An 18050-nucleotide genomic window follows, 5' to 3' on the forward strand; every position below is an offset into this window, starting at 1 on the left:
TGTTCTTTGTTGTGATTTTGTAGTCATTGTTATTTCGGGGCCGTCCATAAATGACGTCACGCATCTGGGGGGGGGGGGGGGGTCAGACATTTGTGACGATGTGTAACGAGGGGGGGAGGGTTTGAGAAATGTGATGTCACATCAAAATGCGCAACTTTAAATAATATAGACAACACGTTCTACTTAATTAAATAGATTTTAATAAATGTTTTCTCCTACAACATCAGAGTGCAGCGCCACATTATATATGCACTACAATGACAATAGTTTAAAGCGATTTGAAGCATGTTTTATATTTTTTTGGGGGGGGGGGGGCAGAGCTTTATGACGTCATATTTTATGGGGGGGGTCTGACTTTTTGTGATGCCGTGTGACGAAGTGGGGGGGGGTCAAAATTTGTCCAAAATCGCGTGACGTCATTTATGGACGGCACCTTATTGTCATTGTGTATTGTTAATCTTCTTTATGATTGTTGTGAACTGTCATTGCACGGTTCGCTACACACGGCGCGAAATAAGTCCAACGTACATAAATAGTGCATTGTTCTTTATATGTATTGTTGTGTAGTCATTGTCCTTTCTGTTGTTTTCATTATCGCCAGAGGTCGCAACCGGGTACCCGATACCCGTACCCTACCCGACTACCCGTACCCGGCCGGCTGGGTACGGGTACCCGTTTGCGACCCTGGTGCGGCCGGGTACGGGTAGGCCGTGAGTCACTGGTGAGTAACCGTTTTTGTCACTCATTTCCCAACGTCTTGTCTCTTCTCACAATTCAAGTTCCTAGAATCAACCCACCCGCGCCTGCAACATGGCTTCATTCCAGAAGTCGCAATCGGGTACCCGATACCCGTACCCTTCCGATACCCGGCGGGTACGGGTAGGGTACGGGTAGCCGGGTATCCGGTAGGGTACGGGTACCCGTTTGCGACCCTGGTGCGGCGGGTACGGGGTAGGGTAAGGAATCAAAACCCGTTTGCGACCTCTGATTGCCGTACATTGTCATTGTTGTTGACTGTTTGTCGCTGATGGCTGATGTGTCCGTAGGAGTCGGACCACGAGGCTCGCCTGCAGGAGGCCCTGGCGCGGATCGTCGTCTGCGCCGTCAAGACCCAGCCTCACCCCGACAACCTGGCCCGCTGGCTCAACCCCTCCGAGGTCACGACCCTGACCCCTGACCCCTAACCCCTGACCTGAGCCATGACCTTAACCTCATTAACTATAACCCTAAAGTAGATAACCACGCCCGCTGGCTCAACCCCTCCGAGGTCACGACCCTGACCCCTGACCCCTAACCCCTGACCTGAGCCATGACCTTAACCTCATTAACTATAACCCTAAAGTAGATAACCACGCCCGCTGGCTCAACCCTCCGAGGTTACGACCCTGACCCCTGACCCCTGACCCCTGACCTGAGCCATGACCTAACCTCATTAACTATAACCCTAAAGTAGATAACCACGCTCGCTGGCTCAACCCCTCCGAGGTCATGACCCTGCCCCTGACCCCTGACCCTAACCCCTGACCTGAACCATGACCTTAACCTCATTAACTATAACCCTAAAGTAGATCAACCCCGCTCGCTGGCTCAACCCCTCCGAGGTCATTCCCCTGACCTGAACCATGACCTTTAACCCCTTTACCCATAACCCTGAGAATTAGAGAAGAAGTAAACGGTTTAAGTGTCGTACTGCTGCTGCGTGGATCAAGAGGTCGCTTCAAGAAGGGATTTAGGATGCGGCTCTCTGGCGCCCGCTTCAGCGGGCCGTTCTCCCGTGACACCAGCGTCCTGAGAAATCTCGCAGCGCGGCGCGGACTCCACGCCCCGATCGTAGAGTCGGAATAAAATCGGTGGTGGGGGGGCGGGAGGGCGCAGGGGGGGAAAGACAAAATAATTTATAGGTCTCATTGCGTGGGAGTCATGTGACACGGGGTCGAATAAGAGATTAAAGTTGAATTACTAACCCGCAAAAAACTTCTCCCCCCTCCCCCGCCCATCCTTCTAGGATGACGACGTCAGCTACGAGACGAACCTCCGCTACCTCAACGCGGCTCTCCGAGCTCTGCCCGGCTCCTCGCGGTCGGAAGCCTTCCACCAGCACCAGGGCGGCTCCCGCCCAGCGAAGAAGCGCAAGGCCGACGAGTCGGCGCTCGGCAGCTGCTGCAGCTGCAGCTGCCACGGCGATCGCCGCAGCCAGACTACGGGGGGCGAATCTCCGTCGGAAGATCACGAGGGGGGCGGCGCTCCCAGCATGCCGTGCGGCGCTTTCCTCGTCCCGTCGGATCCCGGTTCCGACTCCCCGACCTCCGACGAGGAGGAACCCGCGGCGCGCGAGAGCCAGGGGGTCGTTGCCGAGGGTGCCGGCGAGGACGTTGCCGTGGATACGGACACGCTGTTGGAGTGCGTCGCTCACCCGGACGTGGTGAGGGAGATCGCGAGGCTGCTGAGGCAGCGGCTCAACGTGTAGGCGGCTCGCTTGTGAGTTTAAATTGCGAGGAAAAGAGAACGGAGCACGAGGCGTGCGGGGAGCAACGCACACACGGCGGGGGTTGTCAACTTAATCCGGGTGTCGCATCTGAGCGGTCGTCCGTGTGACTCGATCGCCCGCCCGCACGCGACTGCTTTGTCCGCGTCTCGGCGGGCAGTTGTGTGGCTAAAGCGCGACTCGCACCCTCTCTACGGCAGCTGAGCCAGCCCCACCCGCTCTCGTTCTGCATTGTACTGCACGGCGGGGGGGGAGGCGAGGGAAGTGTGGTGGCATTGCCGCCGCCCACCACTGAGAGGCCGGGGGGAAACGACGGCGCGCCATGGAGCTACGGGCCACGTGCGGGTGAGCGTCCCCGAGGTCGATGGCAGGCTCCTTGCCAAGGCCTCGGCCTGTAGAAGCCGTCAAAAAAGAAATGTGCCGGTTGAAGCGGTGAAACGTCTTGGAAACAGTTCCACGACAGTGCTTGTCCGTACGGTGGCTTTAATAAAACACTTTACGAGGTCGCACTCATCTTCTTGGTTCTTTCGGTAAAGTCACGTGACTTTAAAGTCACCTGACTTTACCGAAAGAACCAAGAAGATGAATCCCTGCAGTCACGAAAGCTTTAAATCTAAATTTCAGGTCGCACTCGTTACACACCAAGTGCTGGCCACAAATGAACCACGGCGCCTCGCTGATGTCGTCAAGGAGGATAAACCATCAACCTCTCAGCAGCAGCGGCAGCGGCTTTGGCTGCTGGTCATTGAACAAAGGCGGTGGTCACCGCATGGTCGCGTGGCGCTTTCAAATGCGCTGCTTCCAGGGGCGGTTTCTTCATTAGGGCGATTGGGCGACGCACCACCAATGTCATTCAACCACAGAGTCACGCTAGCCGTCACTGTGCCTCTGGATATAGTCCAATCAGCGTCATGTCACGTTCTGTGGAGTACCGCCTCTTTTTGGGCGATTTCACTCCGGCTGAGAATCGCCCCGAGTGGCCCCATAGACTTACATTCAAAGATGTTTTTTTTCGACCGGGGGCGCTGCAATGCATTCTCTATGGCTTCCGGGAGGGCTCGCCCTAACGTGCTTACGTCATCATACGTAAGCACGTTTCATCCAACAATATAATTTGTCGCCACCTTGTGGAATCTTAATAAAATAAACTTGAGTGGATTCTATTAATAGTGAGTATAGAAACAAACAAGGAGATGTATTGTAAGAGTCACTTTATTTTTCATTAATATTAAAGAAGTGAAGTTGCCTTTACATGCTTAAGCTGTTAATGTATCCATTGCATGGGTGGACCTTATCCTTATCAATCATCCAGACATTTGCCCCCCCTGAGAGATTTTGCAGGAGCCGCCACTGACTGCTTCTGCAGCCGTCTGGAACGCTCTTCCTTCCGATATCAGGAAGCCACTGGAGCTATGCATTTTGAAATAATCTCGATTGAAAACTCTTTAGAACTGCTTTGTGTGTTTAGTTTTTTGTCCACCCCCCCCCCGCACCTCTGATTAAAACGGTTGGCTATGTAGTGAGAAATACGTTTAACATACATACTTGATGGCGGTGATGATGTTGATGGTGGTGATGGTGGCGGTGATGGTGGCGGTGATGGTGGCGGTGATGGTGATGGTGGCGTGTGATGATGTGTGATGATGATGTTGATGATGATGTTGATGGTGGCGATGATGATGTTGATGGTGGCGATGATGATGTTGATGGTGGCGGTGATGATGGTGTTGATGATGGTGATGGTGGCGGTGATGATGGTGTTGATGATGGTGATGGTGGCGATGATGGTGTTGATGGTGGCGATGATGTTGATGGTGTTGATGGTGGCGGTGATGATGGTGTTGATGATGGTGATGGTGGCGATGGTGTTGATGGCGGCGATGATGATGGCAGCGATGATGTTGGCGGCGATGTTGATGGTGGCGATGATGGTGTTGATGGTGGCGATGATGGTGTTGATGGTGGCGATGATGGTGATGATGGTGGCGATGATGGTGGCGGTGATGATGTTGTTGATGATGTTGTTGATGGTGGCGATAATGTTGATGGTGATAATGATGATGTTGATGATGGCGGCGATGATGTTGATGATGTACCTTGCCTTGAGTGGCCCCCTGACGCTTGGGACAGGGTTGTGTGTGTATTAAACTACTTTCGCACCGCTCGTAGCCAACCATGCTCATCGGCTTCAGGAGAAGTCCAGTCCAAGTGGGGGCAGTCTTCACGTCTTCCGATGGAGTAAGGGTCTCGACACTTTTAGCCTGGACCGGTCCGTTTCAAAAGCGTCGGGCCGTCTCTCGACCCGTCGTTTCAGCCACCAAGACCAACTTTATCTCCGATTTAGCGCGGTGCGAAAGAAATTCAACACCGAGGTGGTTGATGAGCGCCGCAGGTGATTGCGTCAGGGGGTAGCCGAGTGGTGCATTGCTGCAATTCCTCCTTTCGGAAGTGAATCGGTCATCTTGTCTTTCCACGGGTTCCGTTGTTTTCCAGCCGTGTATCGGGGTATCCGCATCGGGTCACACGGTACAGACAAAAACAGCACAATGTTGATGTAACGAAACATTTTTGTTGAATGAGTACAAATGAAATTATTTCTTTAAGCATGTTTCCCGATTTTTTCTTTTATTCACACACTAAACACGGTTTGGGTTACGTTCACGCGATCAAACACCCGTTACTATGTACAGCGCCTCGCAGGGTGCGTTTTGACGGGGTGACCAATAGTCTAAATTGGTCCGTAATAACGTAGGGAGGGGCTGATAAGGGGTTGACAGGTATGAGTGTTTTTGTGGAATGAGGAGTGGTGGGATGAGTGGTTGCGCGAGAGTGATGAGGTGAGCGTCTTTGTGGCATGAGGAGTGGTGGGATGAGTGGTTGCGTGAGAGTGATGAGGTGAGCGTCTTTGTGGGAGGAGTGGGGATGAGTGGTTGCGTGAGACTGATGAGGTGAGCATCTTTGTGGGAGGAGTGGTGGGATGAGTGGTTGCGTGAGAGTGATGAGGTGAGCGTCTTTGTGGGAGGAGTGGTGGGATGAGTGGTTGCGTGAGAGTGAGGTGAGCGTCTGTGGGAGGAGTGGTGGGATGAGTGGTTGCGGAGACTGATGAGGTGAGCGTCTTTGTGGGAGTGGTGGGATGAGTGGTTGCGTGAGAGTGATGAGGTGAGCGTCTGTGGGAGGAGTGGTGGGATGAGTGGTTGCGTGAGAGTGATGAGGTGAGCGTCTTTGTGGAATGAGGAGTGGTGGGATGAGTGGTTGCGTGAGACTGATGAGGTGAGCGTCTTTGTGGGAGGAGTGGTGGGATGAGTGGTTGCGTGAGACTGAGGTGAGCGTCTTTGTGGGAGGAGTGGTGGGATGAGTGGTTGCGTGAGACTGATGAGGTGAGCGTCTTTGTGGGAGGAGTGGTGGGATGAGTGGTTGCGTGAGACTGATGAGGTGAGCGTCTTTGTGGGAGGAGTGGTGGGATGAGTGGTTGCGTGAGACTGATGAGGTGAGCGTCTTTGTGGGAGGAGTGGTGGGATGAGTGGTTGCGTGAGATTGATGAGGTGAGCGTCTTTGTGGGAGGAGTGGTGGGATGAGTGGTTGCGTGAGACTGATGAGGTGAGCGTCTTTGTGGGAGGAGTGGTGATGAGTGGTTGAGTGAGACTGATGAAGTGAGCGTCTGTGGAATGAGGAGTGGTGGGATGAGTGGTTGCGTGAGAGTGATGAGGTGAGCGTCTTTGTGAGAGGAGTGGTGGGATGAGTGGTTGCGTGAGACTGATGAGGTGAGCGTCTTTGTGGAATGAGGAGTGGTGGGATGAGTGGTTGCGTGAGAGTGATGAGGTGAGCGTCTTTGTGGAATGAGGAGTGGTGGGATGAGTGGTTGCGTGAGAGTGATGAGGTGAGCATGTTTGTGGGAGGAGTGGTGGGATGAGTGGTTGCGTGAGAGTGAGGTGAGCGTCTTTGGGAGGAGTGGTGGGATGAGTGGTTGCGTGAGACTGATGAGGTGAGCGTCTTTGTGGAATGAGGAGTGGTGGGATGAGTGGTTGCGTGAGACTGATGAGGTGAGCGTCTTTGTGGAATGAGGAGTGGTGGGATGAGTGGTTGCGTGAGAGTGATGAGGTGAGCGTCTTTGTGGGAGGAGTGGTGGGATGAGTGGTTGCGTGAGACTGATGAGGTGAGCGTCTTTGTGGGAGGAGCGGTGGGATGAGTGGTTGCGTGAGACTGATGAGGTGAGCGTCTTTGTGGAATTAGGAGTGGTGGGATGAGTGGTTGCGTGAGAGTGATGAGGTGAGCGTGTTTGTGGGAGGAGTGGTGGGATGAGTGGTTGCGTGAGAGTGAGGTGAGCGTCTTTGGGAGGAGTGGTGGGATGAGTGGTTGCGTGAGACTGATGAGGTGAGCGTCTTTGAGGGAGGAGTGGTGGGAGTGGTTGCGTGAGAGTGAGAGTGATGAGGTGAGCGTCTTTGTGGGAGGAGTGGTGGGATGAGTGGTTGCGTGAGAGTGATGAGGTGAGCGTCTTTGTGGGAGGAGTGGTGGGATGAGTGGTTGCGTGAGTGTGATGAGGTGAGCATCTTTGTGGAATGAGGAGTGGTGGGATGAGTGGTTGCGCGAGTGATGAGGTGAGCGTCTTTGTGGGAGGAGTGGTGGGATGAGTGGTTGCGTGAGACTGAGGTGAGCGTCTTTGTGGGAGGAGTGGTGGGATGAGTGGTTGCGTGAGAGTCATGAGGTGAGCGTCTTTGTGGAATGAGTGGTGGGATGAGTGGTTGCGTGAGACTGATGAGGTGAGCGTCTTTGTGGAATGAGGAGTGGTGGGATGAGTGGTTGCGTGAGAGTGATGAGGTCGGGGGGGGGGTGAGGTGAGACAATCATCCCCTTTGGGGGTCGATAAAACGAGTACCGCTCTGCGGAAGTCGACAGCTGTTTGCGCTCTACGGATACCGAGGCTGACGCACGCCATGGGAATGTGGAATTTCCACCGCTGGCTTAAAGAGCCACCCCCATTGCTCTTTTGGTGCTGGGAGGAATGTGGAGTGCAAACACACACACGTCCAAATAGAGACCTTTCACACTAACACACTACCCGCACATCCGATTAGAACTGTTGGCTACGTACGCAGCGAAACAAGTTCAGCATAAACAAGAGACCTTCATTTAAATAATAATAAGCAATGTATGCGACTTCATTTAAACCATCCAATCACAGGCGGTGCAGTGGACAGAGCCTACGACTCAACACCAGAGGTCGCAAACGGGTTTTGATTCCTTACCCGTACCCGGCCGCACCAGGGTCGCAAACGGCTACCCGTACCCTACCCGTACCCGGCCGGGTATCGGGTAGGGTACGGGTACGGCCGGGTACCTGATTGCGACATCTGGGATGAAGCCATGTTGCAGGCGCGGGTGGGTTGATTCTAGGAACTTGAATTGTGAGAAGAGACAAGACGTTGGGAAATGAGTGACAAACGGTTACTCACCGGTGACTCACGGCCTACCCGTACCCGTACCCGGGCCGCACCAGGGTCACAAACGGGTACCCGTACCCGGCCGGGTACGGGTAGCCGGGTATCGGGTAGGGTACGGGTATCGGGTACCCGGTTGCGACCTCTGCTCAACACCCGTCAAGTTGTGGGCTTTGTCGGGAGTGGGCAGGATCTCCCACGTTATTCGTCACGAGGGATACGCTCGTGAACGGAAACATTTCACGGGACAGCGACATTGGCCCTACGGACATAGCACGTGCAGACGTGTGCTCAACATTCTTCCAAAGGTTCGAGAAGCTCTCTCCATCTTGCTTTCTCATCACTTTATCTGTCGTCACTCCATCTCGCATCACTTTCTCTCTCGTCACTTTCTCTCTCGTCCCTCCATCTCTCATCACTTTCTCTCTCATCACTTTCTCTCTCATCACTCCATCTCTCATCACTTTCTCTCTCATCACTTTCTCTATCTCGATGCAGTCGTCGCGTAGATTTCCAGATACGATTCGCAGAGAGCCAACATCGCGGACAGCCAAGTGCATGACTAACAAGGGAACGCCGTAGGGCAAGCCCCTCTCGCTCCACACCAGGTTCGGTTTGTCATGCAGCCAACCAACATCTACCCACAATTAGTCATGTTTGCATAGACCACAATACCTGCAGTCATAATGCAAACAAAAAACACAACTCTGATAATGTATGCACTGTCCTTGAAGTTGATTGGTCCACACCCGAGACAGCTTTCCTTAGAGCCTAGTCTCACATGGTGTTGGACCAGATGACGCCAAAAGGCGCACAACTCAAAGACAATGCACCATCAGAGTATGAGAGCTCGGGGTAAGCATTTACACCATTGGAACCTCATTTGCCAGTAAAAAAATATGATAATTGGGTTTTACCCTTTTATCTGGCAACAAAACTGACACCTTTTTTACAACAAAGGTGTCAGATAAAAGGGTAAAAAACCAATAATATTTTTACTGGCAAATGAGGTACCAATGGTGTAAATCGTGGACTTTACGAGGCGCCTTCAAATTGCACCCCACTGGGCTCCGCGGCCGGATGTGGGACACCGCCGTTGGCGTTGCCGTTTGCGCGCCCATCGGCAGGCAGCTGACGTCGCGCGGTGGCGTCGTGGCCACCGTGCTTTTGCGGGGGAGAAGAAAAAAAGAAAAAAAAAAAAAAAAGACCCTGCATCCACCGTAGTGGGAAGTCAGCAGTGGTTCGGTTTGCGTGGGTCGCCTCGTCCTGCCACAAGAACGTGGAATTTCCCACCGCTGGCTCGGGGGCTGTAAACAGGAGTCGAGTGCTGCGGTCCAAGCGCTCGTCGGAGCAGGGCGGAGACGCCAACGCCGAAGACGCGGGACGCGAGCGCGGCCTCGTGACGTTGTCACGGAGATAACCGCCACGCGTCAGCCGCAATGCGCCCGCTTCTCATCGGATCCCGCAAGCCGAGCGGGTGGGGGTTGCAAGCGGTTGCGAGCGGGGAGGGGGGGTGTTCATCTCCGGTAGAGGCGGCGGGTCGAGTCGGGGGCATTCCGTCGGACGGGGCGAGCGAGACCTCAGTGGACCAGGGACGAGCGGTGGCCCTGGGGGTGGTGGGTGGCGGTGGTGGTGGTGGTGGCGGCGGTGGTGGCGACGGTGGTGGTGACGGCGGTGGTGGCGACGGTGGTGGTGGCGGTGACGGTGGTGGTGGGACGGTGGTGGTGGCGATGGTGGTGACAGCGGCGGTGGTGGTGACGGTGGCGGCGGCGGTGGGTCGCGGTGGTGGCGACGGTGGTGATGACGGTGGGCCACTTCCTCTACGACTTGGGCGCCCGCATGAACGGGGTGAGGCAGAGCGGCGGTGTGGGCGGCGTGGGCGGCGCGGGCGGCTGCGGTGACGAGGACGCCGCGTGGGCCGCGTGCGCCGCGTTCGGCGCGTTGATGTCCGGCAGCCGGTGGTTGTCGTACTTGTTGCCGTTGCCGCCGGCGTTGTTGCCGTTGTGACGTGCGGCCCCGCCGCCGCCGCCATGCGTCTTCTTGCCGCCGTGCGCGACCAGCGGCAGGCGGCCGTGCCGCTCGGAGCGCCGCCGCTCGCCGTCCCGCTCCGCCAGGTAGGGGTGGCCCAGGAGGCCGTCGCAGGCCGCACGGTCGGCCGGGTCCATCTCCAGGCAGCCGCGCATGAAGGAGAGCGCCGCGGGCGAGCGCAAGGAAAGCGCGAATCCAGCGGCTCCTGGCAGCGCGAGACGCGCCGGAGGGGCAGGACGGAGAAAGCGTGAGAGGTGGAACGCGACAGCTGCTGCCGTGCTTGCGTTAGGTGTTCACTACCTCGCCTGGTGTGCAGGAGGTCGGGGTTTGATCCTGACCCTGACGCCTGCTGCTGTATATTTGGAGTTTGCGTGTCTCTCTCTCATCATCATTACGGTGGCTAGGAGATGTTAACTACCTCGCCTGGTATACAGGAGGTCGGGGGTTCGCGTGAATTTTTTCTCCGGGTCCTCAAATTTTTCCCTCCACATTTAGAAACATGCGTTTAGACTATTTAGATTATTTTGGCTGCGATAAATGTCCAAATGATGGGCCACTTTGTTGAGCTATCATTTGTGGCCAGGTCGCTTTTGAACAATAAGTGAATACCTCAGTGGACTGGTAGGATGGGGATTGTTTAGTTTTACTTATATGTGTTTTGGTGATTTGTTTACCTTTATTGTACTTTTCACTCTCATTGTGTTTTTGTACTGTTTTGTTGTTAACATTCTTACCGTGCCCCAACTGGACATCCGTGAACATCAGATTCCTCCACGATAAATACATATTCTCATTCTGAAGTGTAATGTCACTTTTTAGAAACAAGCCAGCGCTGAACTTTAACTACAAACTATTCGTTATTTGTGACACTACAACAGACCTAACCGTCTACCGCCTATGACCACATCGCCCACAATGGGTCTGGTCTCATCCGATCTTAATTCTGGGAGCCTTACTCGGTAGGGCCCCACTGAGCCGTGTGGCTCTTCTTCAGAAGCGACTTGGCTATCACAAAAGATATCAGCACAACGAAAGTGGCTTAGTCGTGTGGACATGTACAGCAGCCGAATGCTCTCAACGCGTGACGGTGATTCTAGATGTGGATGGAAAAAACTGGAGGACACGGAGAAGAATCCACGCGACCACGGGGAGAGAGAGAGACTCCAAATAGAAAGCAGGGGTCGGGATCGAAGCCACGGCCTCCTGTACACCAGGCGAGGTAGTTACCATTTCGTAGCCACCATGATGAGAGAGAGACACGGAAACTCCAAATATACAACAGCGGTCTGGGTCGGGATCGAACCCACGACCTCCTGTACACCAGGCGAGGTAGTTAACATCTCCGAGCCACCTTGATGGATGAGAGAGACACGCAAACTCCAAATATAGAACAGGGGTCAGCGTCTGGATCGAACCCACAACCTCCTGTATACGAGGAGAGGTAGTTAACATCTCGAGGTGTCTCTGTGTCCACCCACCCGTGTCTCAGGCTCAGGGATGCTCAGCCCGCTGAAGAACTGGTTCGAGCTGAAGATCTGCTGGTGTCGTGGAATGAGGTCTCCTGAAGGACAACGTTTGATCACTCGGTCATTCACTCAGTCCGTCATTCTCAACCGACGACTGCACTAAAGCTCCCAGGCGAAGGGCGGGGGGGGGGGGGACAATGACCCGCGACCTCCGCAAATTTCGCGGTCCATTAAAACGAGCTATCGGTAAAAAATAAATATGTAATATTAAATAATAATGAAAACGAGCGAATGGAGAATTTGTCAGCATCTCAAGAATCCAACGACGGCCGTGCAGTATCCGCGTAGCAACGATGAAAAATGTACGCGCGAGTGTGTGAGCGTGCTAGCGAGCGTGGCAGTGTGCGAGCGCGTGTGCTAGCGAGCGTGGCAGTGTGCGAGCGCGTGTGCTCGTGTGCTAGCGTGCTCGGTGTGAGCTAGCGAGGGTGCTAGCGAGCGTGGCAGTGTGCGAGCGCGTGTGCTCGTGTGCTAGCGTGCTCGCGTGCGAGCTAGCGAGCGTGCTAGCGTGCGTGCTAGCGAGCGTGGCAGTGTGTGAGCGCGTGTGCTAGCGAGCTAGCGTGCGTGCTAGCGAGCGTGGCAGTGTGTGAGCGCGTGTGCTAGCGTGCTAGCGTGCGTGCTAGCGAGCGTGGCAGTGTGTGAGCGCGTGTGCTAGCGTGCTAGCGTGCGTGCTAGCGAGCGTGGCAGTGTGTGAGCGCGTGTGCTAGCGTGCGTGCTAGCGAGCGTGGCAGTGTGTGAGCGCGTGTGCTAGCGTGCTAGCGTGCGTGCTAGCGAGCGTGGCAGTGTGTGAGCGCGTGTGCTAGCGTGCGTGCTAGCGAGCGTGGCAGTGTGTGAGCACGTGTGCTAGCGTGCTAGCGTGCGTGCTAGCGAGCGTGGCAGTGTGTGAGCGCATGTGCTAGCGTGCTAGCGTGCGTGCTAGCGAGCGTGGCAGTGTGTGAGCGCGTGTGCTAGCGTGCTGGCGTGCGTGCTAGCGAGCGTGGCAGTGTGCTCGCGTGCGAGCTAGCGAGCGTGCTAGCGAGCGTGTCAGTGTGCGAGCGCATGTGCTACCGTGTGAGCGAGCGAGCGAGCGTGCTCGCGAGCGTGTCAGTGTGCGAGCGCATGTGCTACCGTGTGAGCGAGCGAGCGAGCGAGCGTGCTAGCGAGCATGGCAGTGTGCGAGCGCATGTGCTACCGTGTGAGCGAGCGAGCGTGCTCGCGAGCGTGTCAGTGTGCGAGCGCATGTGCTACCGTGTGAGCGAGCGAGCGAGCGTGCTAGCGAGCGTGGCAGTGTGCGAGCGCATGTGCTACAGTGTGAGCGAGCGAGCGAGCGTGCTCGCGAGCGTGTCAGTGTGCGAGCGCGTGTGCTAGCGAGCGAGCTAGCGAGGGTGCTAGCGAGCGTGTCAGTGTGCGAGCGCGTGTGCTAGCGTGCGAGCTAGCGAGCGAGCTAGCGAGGGTGCTAGCGAGCGTGTCAGTGTGCGAGCGCGTGTGCTAGCGTGCGAGCTAGCGAGCGAGCTAGCGAGGGTGCTAGCGAGCGTGTCAGTGTGCGAGCGCGTGTGCTAGCGTGCGAGCTAGTTAGCGAGCGTGCGTGTCCGACCCTGCGTCGTGCGGATGAGGTGCAGCTGATCGACGTCCGATCGGCCCGGCCACAGAGGCTCCCCGGCCAGGAGCTCGGCGAAGACGCAGCCCAGCGCCCACACGTCGACCGCCGGTCCGTACTGCGTGTCGCCCACCAGCAGCTCGGGGGCACGGTACCAGCGCGTCGCCACGTAGTCCGTGTACTCGTCACCCGGTCTCGCTACAACAAGCATATAGCATTAGCTTGTGGGGCGAGTGCCATTAGCGCGTAGCGCCTATGTACCGTGCGCATGTTGAACTTCTTTCGCGTCGTACGTGCTGATCAGAAGTGCAGGGAAAGGACAGCAGACGAAATACATGAAGCGGTTCTTCTACGGAAATGAGTTTCCGATCTAGATGATGATTTAAAATTGCCAACTAGCTCCAAGTGGCTTCCTAATGTCGGAAGGAAGAGGCGTTCCAGACGGCCGCAGAAGCGCATCTGAAAGCGCTGATGCGGTGACCACCGTCTTTGTTTGATGAATGTTGGCACGGCACACGATGGGGTTGGGTTGCGGCGATGTTTTACACATCGCACCAGGTACTCATCATTTGAGGTCGAGTCGACCTAGCGGAGGCCCAGGACCGGTTCAAATAATCGTCACTGGTGTTGGCCGTGAGCGCGAATCGAACTCGGGTCGCCGGGTTTGTCGTGCAGTGCGCTAACCGCTGCACCACCGCTCCCCACAGGGTGGTGTGTGTGTTGCGTGCGTGTGTGCGTGCGTGCGCGTGCGTGCGTGTGTGTGCATGCGTGCAGGAAACTCACTTAGCATGCGGGCAAAGCCAAAGTCACAGAGTTTGATGATTCCTTGCTTGGTCACCAGGATGTTCTCTGGCTTCACGTCACGGTGGATGCACTGCCACGGCAAATACGCACCGAACGTCAACACGGCGTGGCAACATGGCAACACGGCAACACGGCAACACGGCGTGGCAACACGTCAACACGGCGTGGCAACACGGCAACACGGCAACATGTCAACACGGCGTGGCAACACGTCAACACGGCGTGGCAACACGGCAACACGGCGTGGCAACACGGCAACATGTCAACACGGCGTGGCAACACGTCAACACGGCGTGGCAACACGGCAACACGGCGTGGCAACACGGCAACACGGCGTGGCAACACGGCAACACGGCGTGGCAACACGGCAACACGGCGTGGCAACACGGCAACACGGCGTGCCAACACGGCAACACGGCGTGGCAACACGTCAACACGGCGTGGCAACACGGCAACACGGCGTGGCAACACGGCAACACGGCGTGGCAACACGGCAACACGGCGTGGCAACACGGCAACACGGCGTGGCAACACGGCAACACGGCGTGCCAACACGGCAACACGGCGTGGCAACACGGCAACACGGCGTGGCAACACGGCAACACGGCGTGGCAACACGGCAACACGGCGTGGCAACACGGCAACACGGCGTGGCAACACGGCAACACGGCGTGGCAACACGACAACACGGCGTGGCAACACGGCAACACGGCGTGGCAACACGGCAACACGGCGTGGCAACACGGCAACACGGCGTGCCAACACGGCAACACGGCGCGCCAACACGGCAACACGGCGTGCCAACACGGCAACACGGCGCGCCAACACGGCGCGACAGCTACCCACGCCCGCCGCTCCACCACGCCGTCACCGTCACCGCAGATCACCGCCGTTGCTGCCTTCACTGGCAAGCGGCGGCCGCTCGCTCCTGGAAAGTTCTCGCAGCAGGCGGCGACGTCGCTGCGACGTGCAGTCCCAAAGTCGCTTTTTACGTTTCATCGGCCGTTTTAAGCCGGAGAACAGGGGTGAGAATGGACTAATTACACGCGGAAGGGCGCCCCCCAGTTAGGAATCGAACCCGAGGCCGTCGTGCTGCGAGGCACGAGCGTGACCACTGCGCCACCCTGCCACCGTGATTGTCAAGAGCTGGAATTTAGCCAAATTATGCGAAACCGAAATTGTATCTCGTAGTTAGTTTTTTTTGTAGTCATTGCTGACCTGGATAAGAGATCAATACCTACTTCAGAGGCTGGTTCATGATGATCATGTGATGCTAATGCTGCTGATACTGCTGATGATGCTGCTGCTGATGATGCTGCTGCTGATGATGATGATCATAATAATGGTGAAGCCATTGTTGATTGGGGCGTCACGGTGGCTAGGAGATGTTAACGACCTCGCTTGGTGTGCAGGAGGTTGTGGGTTCGATCCCGACCCTGACGTCTGCTGTGTATTGGAGTCCTCCGGTTTCTCCCTCCACATTTAGACTCAACATGCGTTTAGAGTATTCGGCTGCGGTAAGTTTCCACGTAACGATAAGCCACTTCGTTGGGCTATCATTTGTGATTGCCAGGCCACTTCTAGGTAAAATAAAAGTATTTTTAAAAGTAGTTTTACTGCTGATAAGGATGCTGATAATGCGGACTGCAGAGAAGAATACGGATGTTGCTGCGACTGCTGATGATGCTACAGCTGCTGTTAAGAATTATTTGTCTCTACCGCTGATGCTACTACTACTGCTGCTGCAGATACAGCTTCTTATGCCCGATTATGCAAATGCTGCTGATGATGAAGATGCAACTGCTGCCGATGCTGCTGAAGATGCTGCTATTGCTGCTGATGAAACCTGCTGCCGATGCCGCTACAATAGCCGACGTCCCCTGCTACTGCTGCTGCTGATGATGCTGATGCTGCTGAAAGCTCTCACTGTGTGCCGGAGAGACGTACGTTGTGCTGGTGACAGAAGCCGACCGCCTGCAGAGTCTGGAACAAGATGTTCTTCACTTGGGGCTCGGGGACCCTGCAGGGAGACAAGGACATGGGGGTCTGTTAGAGCAGCGCTGGCCACAAGAGTGCGGTCATCGCAGCAGCAGCAGCGGCAGCGGCAGCAGCGGAAGCAGCAGCAGCGGCAGCAGCAGCAGCGGCAGCGGCAGCAGCAGCAGCGGCAGCGGTGGCAGCAGCGGCAGCAGCAGCAGCGGCAGAGGCAGCAGCAGCGGCAGCAGCAGCAGCAGCAGCAGTAGCAGCAGCGGCAGCAGCAGCAGTAGCAGCAGCAGCAGTAGCAGCAGTAGCAGCAGCAGCAGTAGCAGCAGTAGCAGCAGCGGCAGCAGCAGCAGTAGCAGCAGCCAGTAGCAGCAGTAGCAGCAGCGGCAGCAGCAGCAGTAGCAGCAGCAGCAGTAGCAGCAGTAGCAGCAGCGGCAGCAGCGGCAGCAGCAGCAGTAGCAGCGGTAGCAGCGGCAGCAGCGGCAGAGGCAGCAGCAGCGGCAGCGGCAGCAGCAGCAGCGGCAGCAGCGGCAGCAGCAGCAGTAGCAGCAGCAGCAGTGGCAGCAGCAGCAGTAGCAGCAGCAGTGGCAGCAGCAGCAGCGGCAGCAGCAGCAGCAGCGGCAGCAGCAGTAGCAGCGGCGTTTTGGGTGGCCATCGAACAAAGACGGTCACTGCTGCATCGCGCGGCGCTTTCAGATGTGGCTTCTGTGGCCGTCTGGAAGGCTCTGCCGTCCGATATTAGGAAGTCACTGGAGCTATATGGCACTTTTAAACCATCATCTCGGCTGACGAACTCATTCCTTCAGAACTGCTTTTGTGTTTGGTTTGTTATCCTTCCCGCGCACCTTCCGTTCGCACAGTTGGCTACGTACCGTGCAAAAGAAGTTCAACATACCACACACACCTTCATAGGTGCTCTCTAACAGCACTTGCCCCAAATGTCTGTTAAGACTATACGGGGGATCTTTGTCTTCGTGCGTGTGTGCGTATGCGTGTCGGGGAGCGGTGGCACGGCATTGGCGTCAGAGGTCGCAAACGGGTTTTGATTCCTTACCCGTACCGGCCGCACCAGGGTCGCAAACGGCTACCCGTACCCGTATCTGGCTGGGTACGGGTAGCCGGGTATTGGGTAGGGTACGGGTATCGGGTACCCGGTTGCGACCTCTGCTTGGCATGCTGCGCTACGAACCCGGCGACCCGAGTTCGATTCCCGCCCACGGCCAACACCGGCGACGATTACCTAAACCGATCCTGGACCTCCCCTAGGTTGACTCAACCTCAAATGAGCACCTGGTGCAGTGTGTAAACATCGTCACTGGGGAGACAAAGGCGGCCCGGCGTGGTGTTGGCCACCCACCCCTCGTGTGCCGTGCCGGCCTTCATAGGTGCTACTCGCTAACAGCACTTGCCCCAACAGCCTCTTGCAGGCTACACGGGGGATCTTTGTTTGTATGTGTGTGTGTAGATGAGTGGTGCTAGCCACCCACCCCCTCGTGTGCCGTGCCGGTCTTCATTGCTACTCGCTAACAGCACTTGCCCCAACAGCCTCTTGCAGGCTACACGGGGGATCTTTGTCTTTTGTATATGTGTGTGTGGTGTTCATGCGTGGTGCTGGCCACCCACCCCCTCGTGTGCCGTGCCGGCCTTTATAGGTGCTACTCGCTAACAGCACTTGCCCCAACAGCCTCTTGCAGGCTACACGGGGGATCTTTGCCTTTGGTGTGTTTACCCGTGGGGGTGTTTGTCCAGCTCGTTGAGGACCGTGTGGTCGCAGTACTCGAACACGAGGTGGAGCCTTCTCTTCTTGCGGAAGACCTCAAGGAGATTCACCAGGTTTGGATGCTTGAGTTGCTGGAGGCGAGAGGGTGCAAAGCAACGTTCAAACGCACGGCATCGTTGTCTGGAGACCCCGCCAGGGACAGCTCTCTCTGTCTGTGTCTGTCTGTCAGTGTCTGTCTGTGTCTGTCTGTCTGGTCTGTCTGTCTGTCTGTGTCTGTCTGTGTCTGTCTGTCAGTGTCTGTCTGTGTCTGTCTGTCAGTGTCTGTCTGTGTCTGTCTGTCAGTGTCTGTCTGTCAGTGTCTGTCTGTGTCTGTCTGTCAGTGTCTGTCGTGTCTGTCTGTCAGTGTCTGTCAGTGTCTGTCTGTCAGTGTCTGTCTGTCAGTGTCTGTCAGTGTCTGTCTGTCAGTGTCTGTCAGTGTCTGTCAGTGTCTGTCTGTCAG

The 18050-nt window shown here is 56.2% G+C and overlaps 1 protein-coding gene and 1 pseudogene across 1 annotated transcript; one reads left to right on the forward strand and one right to left on the reverse strand.

The window, feature by feature from the left end:
• Window positions 1-1046: 1046 nt before the first annotated feature.
• On the forward strand, window positions 1047-2694 carry LOC133339786 (HSPB1-associated protein 1-like; the record flags this gene model as incomplete). Its single annotated transcript, XM_061547934.1, has 3 exons — window positions 1047-1157; window positions 1569-1601; window positions 2006-2694. Coding segments are annotated over 3 exons (606 nt in total), but the record flags the coding sequence as incomplete, so codon positions are not given.
• Window positions 2695-9710: 7016 nt separating this feature from the next.
• Window positions 9711-17682, reverse strand: LOC133339785 (cyclin-dependent kinase-like 1; annotated as a pseudogene).
• Window positions 17683-18050: the final 368 nt, after the last annotated feature.

Source organism: Lethenteron reissneri, unplaced genomic scaffold (genome assembly GCF_015708825.2).
Source record: "Lethenteron reissneri isolate LAM-NWPU_2019-01 unplaced genomic scaffold, ASM1570882v1 scaffold_280, whole genome shotgun sequence".
Taxonomy (NCBI): domain Eukaryota; kingdom Metazoa; phylum Chordata; class Hyperoartia; order Petromyzontiformes; family Petromyzontidae; genus Lethenteron; species Lethenteron reissneri.